At 38.7% G+C, this 12,147-nt stretch overlaps 2 protein-coding genes across 2 annotated transcripts; one reads left to right on the top strand and one right to left on the bottom strand.

The window, feature by feature from the left end:
- Positions 1-7,168: 7,168 nt before the first annotated feature.
- Positions 7,169-7,768, bottom strand: LOC113360046 (zinc finger protein 7-like). The gene has a single exon (XM_026603598.1). It carries the CDS (start codon positions 7,766-7,768, stop codon positions 7,169-7,171), a length of 600 nt encoding a protein of 199 aa, XP_026459383.1.
- Positions 7,769-8,184: 416 nt separating this feature from the next.
- LOC113360045 lies at positions 8,185-9,345 on the top strand. The gene has a single exon (XM_026603597.1). The coding sequence runs from the start codon at positions 8,185-8,187 to the stop codon at positions 9,343-9,345; it is 1,161 nt and encodes a 386-aa protein (XP_026459382.1).
- Positions 9,346-12,147: the final 2,802 nt, after the last annotated feature.

The following is a 12,147-nucleotide window of genomic DNA, read 5'->3' as shown; positions in this document are numbered from 1 at the left end:
CCAACATTGATGTGAAGCCAATCAAGTGTCCACAACAAGGAAGCCACCCAGATTGCCTCATGTACACTTACTACTTCATGAAAAGATGCTCAAAGATAAACAAGGAAATTGAAATGAATGAAGAAAAACTTAGAAACATCTGCCACAATATGAGGCAAAAAGTGGTGGAAAAAATGCTGGAGACTGCGGAACATGGCGATGTCTAACAATACACTGAAATCATGCTGCAGACTGGGGAATATAGAGGTGACTATACTGGCTAACGATGCACTTAAATCTTTTAAAGACTACTTTTATCATTTGTTGCAACTTTTGTTCCTACTATTATCACTACTTTTATTACAACTACTTTCATATATTCTAAAGAATGATATTATTATTCTATTGCTATTATTAATCTATTGCAACTGTCTTTCGTACTATGCACAACCACTTTCAAATTCGCAAACAAAATTTCTTGATTATGATTCTGAAAATACAATGACAAAATTCTAGGAATCAACAATAACAAGAAGGGATCCCATTGTTATTAGATTTAACCAAAAGATGTGCTTGACACATTGCGGGGAGGGGAGTGGGGGAGGGGAGTGGGGATGTATATTATTTTCACAATAAAAAAAATAAAACGGTCCTTTTAGCGTTCTTTTAGTACGGGGATAGGAGCCGCGTAAATCCGAAAAAAGTGACGGTTAATCTATATATTTTGCAAAAAAAAAAAGATTGACCGTGAAAAGAGATTATATTGAAGAGATAATAATTATTACAACCAGACTCTGAAAGAAAAAAAATTACAAGAGATCAAATGCAACTTTCGATTGAAAGAATAAGAACTAAGGAGAAAATCTATAGATTCCAAAAGATTGATTACAAATTGTAAAATAAGAAAATCCAAGACACAAGCTCATCGTAGCCCAAGAGAGATACCAACATTTGCTGATTTAGAAATTAGAACTGAAGATCACAACTGTTTGTACCGTGTATAAAATAACACGGGAGGTCCGCAAATTAAACGCACCCGTTTCATACAAATCTTCTTAGTTTGGATTCCGAATTGAGTGATTTTTGGCTCGTTAGAACCGTTTTTCAATTCCCTACAACATGAAAGCAAAAATTTCTTGGGGGCAGCAACATGATCGAGTTCGAGGTTCGTGGATAACGACATGATCGAGTTCGAGATGAGGATTGCATAGACCCTTCAATCTTCTTCCTGTTCCTATTCATGTTCTTCTCCTCGTTCTTGTTATTTCCTTTTTTCGTCCTGTTCATGTTTTCCTCTTGTCAGTTTCAATCATCATACAGTGTCTTCAAGAGAGATACCAGAGTTTTTTTTCTTAGGTTGAACAAGCGGACGTGAGGGACACACGAGTTCATAAAAATAATGAGAAGATACTCTCCACTTTGATTCAGCAGAAGATCAGATTAAATTTTTTTATAAAAGAATTAAGGTAAAATCAGTCTCAGGCCTCCCTTCACTCTTCCGATTGATTTCGAACGGGAGACTAAGATGTTGGGCTCAATTGAATAAACTAATAATGAACTGTTATTGTAGCTCTCTTGAGTAACCAATTAGTCCATTCTTTCATTGCTTTCACGATTCAATATTCTTCATTGTTGTATGTTTAGAATTTTTGTTCTGATAATGTTTAGCCCCACATTTAGAAAACTAATCTGAGAGGGTAGTTTGCGTGTGATTCAATGGAGCGGTTCGTACAGAATTTTTGCAAAAACAAGGAATATCTAGAAAAGTCTAATAAGTTCAAACATTTGGAATTAACAACGATCTGGTATTAGCTTGGGGTTTTCTTCGTACTCGAACATCATCTAGTAGATCGAATATTTTAACTCTTCGGTTTCCTTCAATATCCAAATGCTTCTGGTACCCTAACATTTTGGTACCTTCACTCCTTGATTTTTCAATCATTCGCCGTTCTCCGGATACTGGTGCCGAACATTCTGCTACATTAGTAGTAACCGACAAGGATTTCGGGAGGAAGCGGCCCAAAGGACTAGAATCCGGTGGTGATCTTTTTACGATCTTAAATGTTAACATGGGATCTTTTTTCTTGTTTTTTTGAGAAGTAATCGTAGGACAGGTATCAATGGAACTTGTTGAAATAGATGAGGGTAACTTGTTATCCGAGATGTTTTCTGATGATGATAATGGGGATTCAAAGGTAGTTGGTGGTAAAGTAGCACGGGCACACGAGCGAAGTCTTTGACTCGATTCACAAAAAAAATCAAGCTGAAGGGGATTCCAAAGGCGGGGATGGGAATCAGAGTTGGATATCCGATGTAAATCATCTTTTTTTTTTTTTCGAAATCTCCGGATGTAAGTTTAAACCACGCCTAACAAATAGTTGGGGAGATGTGGATACTTGAGGAGTCCGTTCCGGAATGAATTTGGTAGGTTGAGAAGGCTTTAACTGCTTCTTGATCATCATTAGGCTCCCATCGTCAACCAGTTGGCCTTGCCCATCATGAGGCTGAGCCGTAGTACATGTGAAAGATGGATGATCTATCGCTCTGCACAGGGGACAGATGTAACTAGGGAAACCACCATAAAAAATCTAACAATGATCGAGTATTTATGATCAAACAAGAACTTAAGGGTTCAGGAAACCTTTTCTTCATCTTCATCTTTATTTTAGCCCTGATGTACTGATCCCCAAAATGAGTTGTGTGAGGTTTTGTATACGAAACGGGTGTGCCTAATAGCGATGCTATTTGGTATAGGATGTCTGCATCCCTTTTGTCGGGTGGGATGTTGTACATGCAAACATCGAACTCCACAACATCCAGGCCAACCTCGTTGGGTTTTTTTTGTATACTCGTACTGTGCTAGAGATAGAGTGAATTTTTTGAATTTCCAAGGAGCTCTGCATTTAGCCATAGCATCATCCTCTGCTGATTCAAGAGTAAATACGAATCTATTTTCACCCTTATAGTTTCCTATGTGGTTAACTCTGGGTTCATATAAAAGTTTCCATTTACCTTTTAATTTCGAAGGCATCTCTTCTGGGTTGACGTACTGGTTGGAGAAGATTCTACCCACTAACATCTTTTCACTTTGGCTTTTGCATCTTTGTAAACTTTCTGTAGGGAGGTTGAACTCATGTTGAAGAGAGATAAAGTCGGACATTACGATCATAGTTTGTTTGTTTTGACTTCTTAACAATCCGGTGCCTAGAGGGTACTTGGAAGTTTAATCATGAAGGTGGATGTGTGTTTCAGGATGCCAACAGTGATATCCTTAAACGGTTGAATGTTAAGCTACTTGGAACATCATGTTGAACTGAATATAAGGTTGGTTTTGGTTGATATTATTATAGTAGACGCCAGCTGTAGTTACAGTTATTGCTACCCCACCTAACCTTGCGCAACTATATAGGTATTGTGGGAGAGATCTTTTTCTACGGTCAAGAAGGGAAAATAACAATCCAACTTTTCAAATTCCTTAAATGCCTCAACTGTGAAATGTTACACCAGAAAATACCCCACAGATAAGGCTCCACTGTTGAACCATCTACGTCACTATTAATAGTTGGTAGAAGATAAAGCTTAGATGTCTTGGAAGCAAAAATAGCAGAGATTTGGAGGCCGTAGGCAGAAGGAAAGAGAAAATGATATACTTCCCCCGTTCCCTTCCCCAACTCTTTTCCCCCGCCCATGTGTCGAGCATCTACCGGTTAAAGCCAATAATATTGGGACCCCCTGCTAATCTCAATATATGGATCAAGGGATAAGAACGGTGACACCTAATGGGGGAAAGGGATGGGGAAAAAGGAAACATCGCGCAGAGTGGATCCGTTTGCAACTCATCCGCAAGCCGCTTGCAAACTAAACCTAGCAATGGGCTTGGAAGAGGATTATTTTGAAGAGAAAAATGGGCTTATTAGAATTATAACCCAAACCCCGATACAGTTTTATACAGATGCTCAACACCCAACAACTCCGTCACTGGAAAATCAAACCCGATACACCTGCTTAACACCCTAGCCTCCTTTTTCCTTCCCAACTCGAACAGCCACTTTCTCTTCAATTTCTCTACAGCACCACCGTCTTTCCGATGCTACTCTCTTGGATTTATTTATCGGCATATCATATTGTAAACGACCCTCATATGAGTAGCAATGCAAGGATGCTCATCCCGTAACACCACAAGGATATCAACAGGTCGCATGCCTAAGTTGCGGAGCTTTATAACCTTTTCCAAAACCGCCAAGATGGTAAAGAGTCTTCTCACTTCTTCTACACTTGCGCCAAGAAAATAAGAATATTATCCGCGAATTGGAGGTGCGAAATAATTATACCATTCTCCACAACTTGAAAACTAGTAAGTTGTCCTCGTTTTGCAGCGTCATTTATCAACTTGGAAAAACCTCCACAACTAACAAGAAAAGATAATAATGGTCGATGAAGTTAATAGTTAGCAAGGTCCCCCAGTAATCTTGAAAATGTCATGGTTTGTGGGCACGGATGCGTTGGGAATTTTAGGTGTTGGTTTTTTTTTCTTTTTTTTAATTAATATGTCATATATATATATCCGTATTTTTAAATATTAATGTTATAGTTCGATTATTATTACCTTATGTGGATCCCAAATCTTACGCACCCAGCTAAGGCACTCAGCAATAAGTGTCATTTGTTTGAATTCGACTATTAAAGTCAAAAATATAAACTTGGTTTAAGCTGCGATTTTTCGTCTTTCATAGAGATGAGAGGAGTTTTCGGGTGTCTCTGTAGCACTAGGGCCCACTCCAAAGCCCAAAGCATTTTGGTGTAGCATCTGGTGTATAAATTTACATTTAATGAAAGTTTGTAGATAAGATTACGCCAGTTGGTTAAACGTATTCTAGGGGAAAAGGTTTTTCAATTTAATTGAATGCATTGGAGTCGTATGGCCGACAACTGGAGTTGTTTACATTAATGGATACGCAGTTACTATGGTCGTTAGAATATATATATATATTACGCGAAAGCAGGACCCAGGCCCCGAATCCCACCCGAAACCAGTTGAACTGGCCCCACTGCCACAGACCTAACATCACTGTAATCGTAGAATTGAACCCCGATTTCCTCCTTATTGGAGTTAATGGGATACCTCAGAGCTCAGGACCCAATGAGCTCATAGGGGCACGTTTTCTTCCACAGATCGGAAAACTATGAGAACCCGATCACATCGTGCTTGTTATTTCAATTTTATGGTCATTGGGGTATTGATAAGATAAGATTTAACTTCAGTTCGAGGAAATATAGGATGATGCATGGATGTATGGCATATCATCAACAGTCTTTTATGAAAAAACGTATATCCCAATATTGATAAGTTCCACCCTACCCCACCAGAGAAAATAGGGGGGCCTATTTTTAGTAATTAGTGAATAGAGTTTTGACACGTAAGCGGTGTAAAAATTTGGGATATAAAACCGGGGTCTACGAAGCATTTTCGGATAAGATAACACCCATATTCCCTCCGCTGTCATCGTTTACCATTTACTCCACCTCACTAAACGGAAAATGCTTCCATTCTTCAAAGTTGTCCTCCCCACAAATTAATGAGGAGTGGTTTTCCAGTAGTTTCACGGTGGTTAATTAATCATTTTTGGTTTGCTAAATATCGTTGTTTCTACCGAGAAAATTACGGGTCCCACAGATTTTATGAGAACTGTCACAAGAATCCACCTCTAAGGGAATAGTGAAAAAAGAAAAAATTCTTAACGAACCGAGTTTTTGAACTCCCTAAAAACCGAGTTTTTCGCTCCACAATGTCCGCATAAATAATCCTATATCTACATTGTGGAGCGAAAAACTCGTTTCCCGTACCACAAGGGTTTGACTTTGACCAAATCAGCAAAATTTATTACCTCCACAAGGTCCACATAAATGATCGACATACGATATTTAAGACTGAAAATGCTAGCAAAATTTATACAGACCGCCATATTAAACCACGTAGAAACCACCGAGACACAGAATTTATGGACCCCACCACTCCAAAAGCAAGCAAGGGGTTCCATTATTGGTTTTGTGCGAGGGTGTGGTTTTCTTGTAGTTCAAAATCACGAAAATTCTTGGTGTACCGCCCCTAAAAACACCTTAAAAAACCCCTCACGGACTCAAATCCATGGCCCACCAAATCTAACTCCCCCTGCTAACTCCATACCATGGGGCCCACTCTTGTGTGAGGGTGTCATTTTAATGTTGTTTTTTAGGTGGTACGGTTAGAAGCATTGTCAAAATCTCGGTTCAATTAGAATTTTTGGTAAAAGAACTTCCTGACCTGGAGGTTGCTTTATTGTTGTCTAGGATATTGCGAAAGGTGCAGTTACAGGCGCCGCGTCGTTTTCTCGCCCTTTTCCCCTCAGTTCCGCATTTGTCCGACTTTTTTTCTCTATTTAGCGTCCCACATTTAGCATTTTAGTTTGGAAAATTCTTATTGGTTTCATCCTTTACTCTCAAATTCTGGGAATATTATTTGGGTGTTGATCTGGGAGTTGAGGCTAGTTCTCATGTTCTTGCATGAGCAGCTGTAGCTGGGAAGAGAGTTCACCTGAATCTTGCAATTTCCGTGCCAACTAGTGTACTTTGTTAATGTAACTATTATTAAGTCTTCTAATCCTACTAGAAATTCTGTACAATCCTCTCTGCTACTGTGTCGTCGATCGACCCGCAAGTCAAATAAAGTGAAGGGCCACCAATGTGGTCAAACTTTTAGTTCAGTTTGTGTGAAAACATCAAAAACTTTTAGTTCAGTTTGTAGATTGGTTACGAAATTCGCCACTAATTAGTTAAAAGAGGCTGTTTGCTGTATCATTCATTCTAAGGTTTATTCAAAAACTGATTTGCTATAACCGCAGCAGGATTAGTTAGCAACAAGAAGCTTAGCCTGAAGTTCCCAAACATATAATTGGAAAACTGCAGATATCATTGCATTACTGAAGCCATTGAGTGATGATGGCAGTGACCGGAGTTCAAAACTTGTCCAGATTTATTTTTTCATAGAACGAAATAAGAAAATTAGAAATTCCAACATGACAAGAGCCATAGTAACCGATTATGATCGACAGCAGGAATAAATTTCCTTAAACACATGATATGCTAGTGTTTGACCAGAGTATTACACATGAACGGTCTTAGAACGTAGAAAAATAAACTAAAGAAGAAAAGGCTAACATCGGTATGGTCGAAGACTAAGATTCAAATTCAGTGAGCTAACATCGGTTGATGCTGATTGACGACTTGACGAAACTACTTGGTTCGATTGGTGTAAATCAACTCGTAATGTTCTAGGCCATATTGGATCGCTATTTGTTGTTGAGTCATGCTTTGCCGTCTTTATAATCGCACTGTTCCAGGCTTCCTCATCGTAAAAACGGCCAACGGTGATACCTTCTAATATGTTACGGTTTCGGAAGACCATTGGGTGAGCACTGGAAGCAATTATTCTTTGTTCATTATCAACGTAGGGTGTACTCATCACCGTTGAAGTTTTGAATCTATGTGAATGATACATTGTGGGGGCTCCTCTTTCTTTTTTGTGAGCATTTTGATGACCGCCCAATGCTTGTGCATTGTAGAACTTCCTGATGCAGAAGTTGCATGTAAAGAATGTGGTATTTTTCGGACGGTAAACCGCAGATTCTCTGCTGCCAGATGTCCCACGAAAGCTTGATTCAGGCCATTCCCTCCACTTCTTTATCTTGCTAATTCTTTGGATTGTACCAGTACGGTTTTGGTTGTTCACATGAATTTCTCTTGTTGGATACATTTCCTGTTTTTTTGAAAATTACTTCACTCCGGGAGATCATTTTGGCACTCCGTTTTTCTGTTTAAAATCAGATGTGATGGCAATTAAGATGAGAATGAAATTTGGGGATGAATGAGAAGAGAGTCTCAAGTCTTTATACAATATAATAAAAACAATTGGAAATAATCAGGGTATGCGACCTAACGTTGTGAAGTAGATGCTATACCCCTAAATATATAGGGACAGAAATATCTAGCTGTAATCTGTGGAAAATAGAGAAAGAAAGTGGAGGGCGACTTTGAGGCGATTTTTCAACGGCGTGACTAAAATCTAGGTTAAATTTCTTCACTAAAATCAGATAACTTCTTAATCAGATTTTTGTTTATTGATCTAGTATCGATGATGGGTGGTTAGTTTTTTCTTTAAATTCTTCAAATATGGTAGTTAATTCTGCCATTGATGGATCTTGGAGCTCAAAAATTAATAACTCAGGATCTAAAAGAATGGGAACCTTGATTGACCTTTCTTCTCTTCCTGAAGCAAGTAAACATGGTGATGATACTGCAATAATGATTCCTGATGAATTATTGGATAATAGTTTGGATGAATGGAAGTTTAGTCTTATAGGCAGGTTAGATTTCCAGAAATTGAAAATAGAGCTTGCTGATAGGGTTTTGAAAGATCAATGGAAGTTAAAAGGAAATTCTCAATTGATTCCGATGGGGAAAGGCTTTTTTGTCATCGAACTTGATAACGAAGATGATCAGAATAGAATTTGGAGTGGTGGTTTATGGCAGGTGGAGAATCAGATTTTGAAGGTTAGGGAATGGGAACCAAACTTCAAGCATGAAAATCAAAAGTCTTCCACTGCTTTCGTATGGGCTCATTTTCCAGGTCTATGTATTGAATACTGGAAGGAGGAAATCATTCTATCCATTGCTAAAACAATTGGTAGAGCAATTCAAGTTGATGAGACAACTCTAAAGCGTGAAATCGGTTATTATGCAAGTATGATGGTTGAAGTCGATTTAGCTAAAGAAATCCCTGGTAGAATTTGGATTGGCACAAAGTATGGAGGATTTTATCAAGACATTAAAATCCCCAAGGTTCCAAAATTTTGTGGGCAATGTAAGATTGTAGGGCACATTGTATCTGAATGCAGGGTTAGTAGGAAGGATCAAAATAAGCCAGAGGAAGGGGAAATAGTAGATGAAGGAAATAAATATAGAAAGAAAGGAAAAAATACAGACAAGGAGGAGAAATTTGTTGGTGCTTCTGATCCTAAAGATGATGTGACTATTGATACCATTCCTGTGGTGGATGCTAGAATTCCTGTTGCTAACGCGGAAGTTGGAATCAAGCTATCTAAAGCTTTCCATGCTCTTAAGGACATGGAGGATAATAGTTCGATCAATGAACTTCCTAATGAATTGCCTATGGATATAAGTAAGCCTCTTGAGATTGTCTCAAGCACTTCTTTGGACAATGCTGTTAAAGGGGCTATTGGTACTATTCATAAGGATATTGTCGTTGTAAAAAAGACTATTAGAAAAAAGATAAAAAGATCTATGGAAAACAAAGAGTCTTTATTGCTTTAAGAGGTTAAGGAAGGTAGTATGATGAGTTGTGAATCAAGAGTCCAGCCGTTGCTTGAAGCAAACAGCTCGTCTACAGACCCTTCCATTCCCCCTGGCTTTGAGACATATAACAGATTTCATGAGATTGAAGACGAGAATGAGGTTGTTTCAGCTCCCTTAGTAAAGGAAGATTCAAAGATTAGCATCTCAAAACGGAATTCGACTGCGCCAAGTTTAGGATGCATCACAAACTCGAGCCTAAAGTCTAAAGCAACGGTCCTCTTCCCAAATGGTACGTTAAGCTCCAAAAAGAAAGGTATATCTAAATCTCTCGACGATCCTCATAAAATTTCAGCTGTAAAACTCTTGGATGCAGGTTCTTTATGGGGTTTAAGTTTCCCCTCTTCAAAGAATGGTCAAAAAGAAATGTTTAGCGACCTTAGGAAAAACCATAAGGAACTAACCTTAGAGGAGGTCGATAAGAGTACTACGTAAATGTAATATTGCTGGTTCGCAATTTCAGTCATTAACTCTAGGTATTCAAAGATGAATTTCCATCTTGTGTACTTTAAGCTTCTTTTTCTGTAGTTTTCTAATTTTGCTCATGTTTTTGTTCTAGGGCTTTATCGCTCTTTTTAAGTTGTAATTGTCGGTGTACGGCTTGTGCACATTTTAATCTACTTTTTAAGTTGTAATTGTCGGTGTACGGCTTGTGCACATTTTAATCTATTTCCTCTTGATCGATCAAAAAAAAGAAATATCTAGCTGTAAGCTTTTCATGTTTACCTTCACTCCCTGCCTAGATTTCCACACATAGTGGGACCCTTATTTTCCCTGGCAGGGAGGGCCTACCGATGCCGGAGCGATTTTTTAATCGATGTGGACTGTCCGATCCCCTCTCGGCCCCGTAAGCCTTAAATACCCAGGCCTATAGATCCCAGTGGTGGAGGGGTTGTTCCACATTTGTACCATGGGTCAAGTTGTATGAACGCGTACCGTAGACGAGTTTGAAAGTGGACTCGGTGATTATCGATAGAAATTAAGGTAATCCTGATCCATAATGAATACCAAAACAACTAGGGACAGTCTATCAAAGGCACAACGCCGTGGATAAACTTAGTCTACGTCGTGGGATATTATTCGGCAAAAACTTTCGGTAAGTTAAGCATTTTCGTGACTCCGTATAAAGGTCTGCATCAATAATATATGGGCCCATCCCTTTCCGTCGGAGATAACTCGGGATACCTATCATTTCCAATTGTTGAGACGTTGGTGGTCCATTGGATCTCTTCGGTATGTTTCACGGAAGTCTTTGCGGTGTGTCATGCACTTTGTCTACTGACAAAAACCGCCAAAAATAGCCCTACCAACGGCAGCTGCTGAGAACTCGTAAGTCGGCCCATACGGATAGATATATTTTTTAGGTAATCCGAGTTACTTTTAAAATGCCTAATTGATTGTGATCGTAACAGAGATGGTGTATTCTTCTTTATACACAATCACTTTTCGGAAAGAAAAAATGTTTATAATTCAGAATTTTATTATGTTTTACCTTTATTCCTGGAAAAAATAATTCCTGAACCTTATCTCTCACTAGCAGACTCTTTTTTCAAATTAGCAGCAAAATCAGTATCAGATTCAGCGATGTCAAGCATACCATAAGCTATATGGTTTGAAATTCTTTCAAGGGTTCATGTGGAAACAACCTTCGTTTATAAGTGCGTCTGCAGATTTATGAGAGATATTATTTCTAAAGATGGTTTTTCCATGTTGCACATAAACCATGCGATTCAGAAAAGCAATCTAAGATTCTTTCATTTTACCTTGGAACTAAATAAATTAATGTTTTCTGGATTTTCGACATCTAGCACAGTTCTCTCAGAGGGTCATGACACAATATTGGCGTCGACGGGTTTACCGGCGTATACGGTTGTATCGGATGTCCCTTAAAATATTCAAATTCTTACGTTACTCTTTTAGGTTCATCCAAAGGTTTGTTTTGCCTGTTGTATCATAAAGACCCCTCTCTGTTTTTCTTCCGTCTTTGGAACCCCGCTACAACAGAGTACATGAAACTACCCGAATTACCATCTCTAAATGAATACAACCAATTCGATATATGTATTCATAATTTCGGTAACGATTATAAGAATGACAATTTTAAACTGGTTATTGCTGCAGCTATTCATGCCCCTGGTGATGGTTCTGATATTCACGTCTTCAGGCTACGTGAAAAGTTGTGGAGCGCTCAAACCATCTGTTATAATATCCATCCTTCTAACGGCGAGGTACTTCTTATTGGTGCTTTTCTTTGGGTATGTAATATGAGAGGCTCTGCCGCTCAGTTCATATTATTGTGGGATATCCATTTAGAGGTATTCAAAGAAGTACCATTACCAAAAATAAACTGGGATCAGAGCCGTGTCTTACTAGATATCGGGATAATGGTCTTGTATCTCTGTGCCCTTGTACGTGTTCCGACGAGTCAAATTCAGGTATGGGTGATGCATGAATATGGAGCTGGGAATTCATGGTGACAACGTTACATCATTATCAATGATACTATAGTGAATCATCCTAGTTTCGCAATGGGATACGCGTACTCATACACTATGAAGGTTGTGTATATTTTTAAAAGCGGTGAAATTTTATTCTCGGTATCCGGGCAGAGTATTTCATATAATCCCCAGTATCAAACAGTTAGAGATGTACGTGCGGGTAGTCCTTATTTGGTAATCAGAGGCCTAAGCTTTTATTTGGAAACCTTAGTTTCCCTCGTCTCTGATACATATGTTGCGAGTCGGGGCGAACCGATAAACATTA

Source organism: Papaver somniferum, chromosome 3, assembly GCF_003573695.1.
Source record: "Papaver somniferum cultivar HN1 chromosome 3, ASM357369v1, whole genome shotgun sequence".
NCBI classification, from domain to species: domain Eukaryota; kingdom Viridiplantae; phylum Streptophyta; class Magnoliopsida; order Ranunculales; family Papaveraceae; genus Papaver; species Papaver somniferum.
This window is presented reverse-complemented; position numbering and strand designations above follow the sequence as displayed.

Excerpts from the sequence above, each read along its gene's own strand:
- LOC113360046 (XM_026603598.1), bottom strand. The coding sequence starts at position 7,768 with ATGTATCCAACAAGAGAAATTCATGTGAACAACCAAAACCGTACTGGT.
- LOC113360045 (XM_026603597.1), top strand. The coding sequence starts at position 8,185 with ATGGTAGTTAATTCTGCCATTGATGGATCTTGGAGCTCAAAAATTAAT.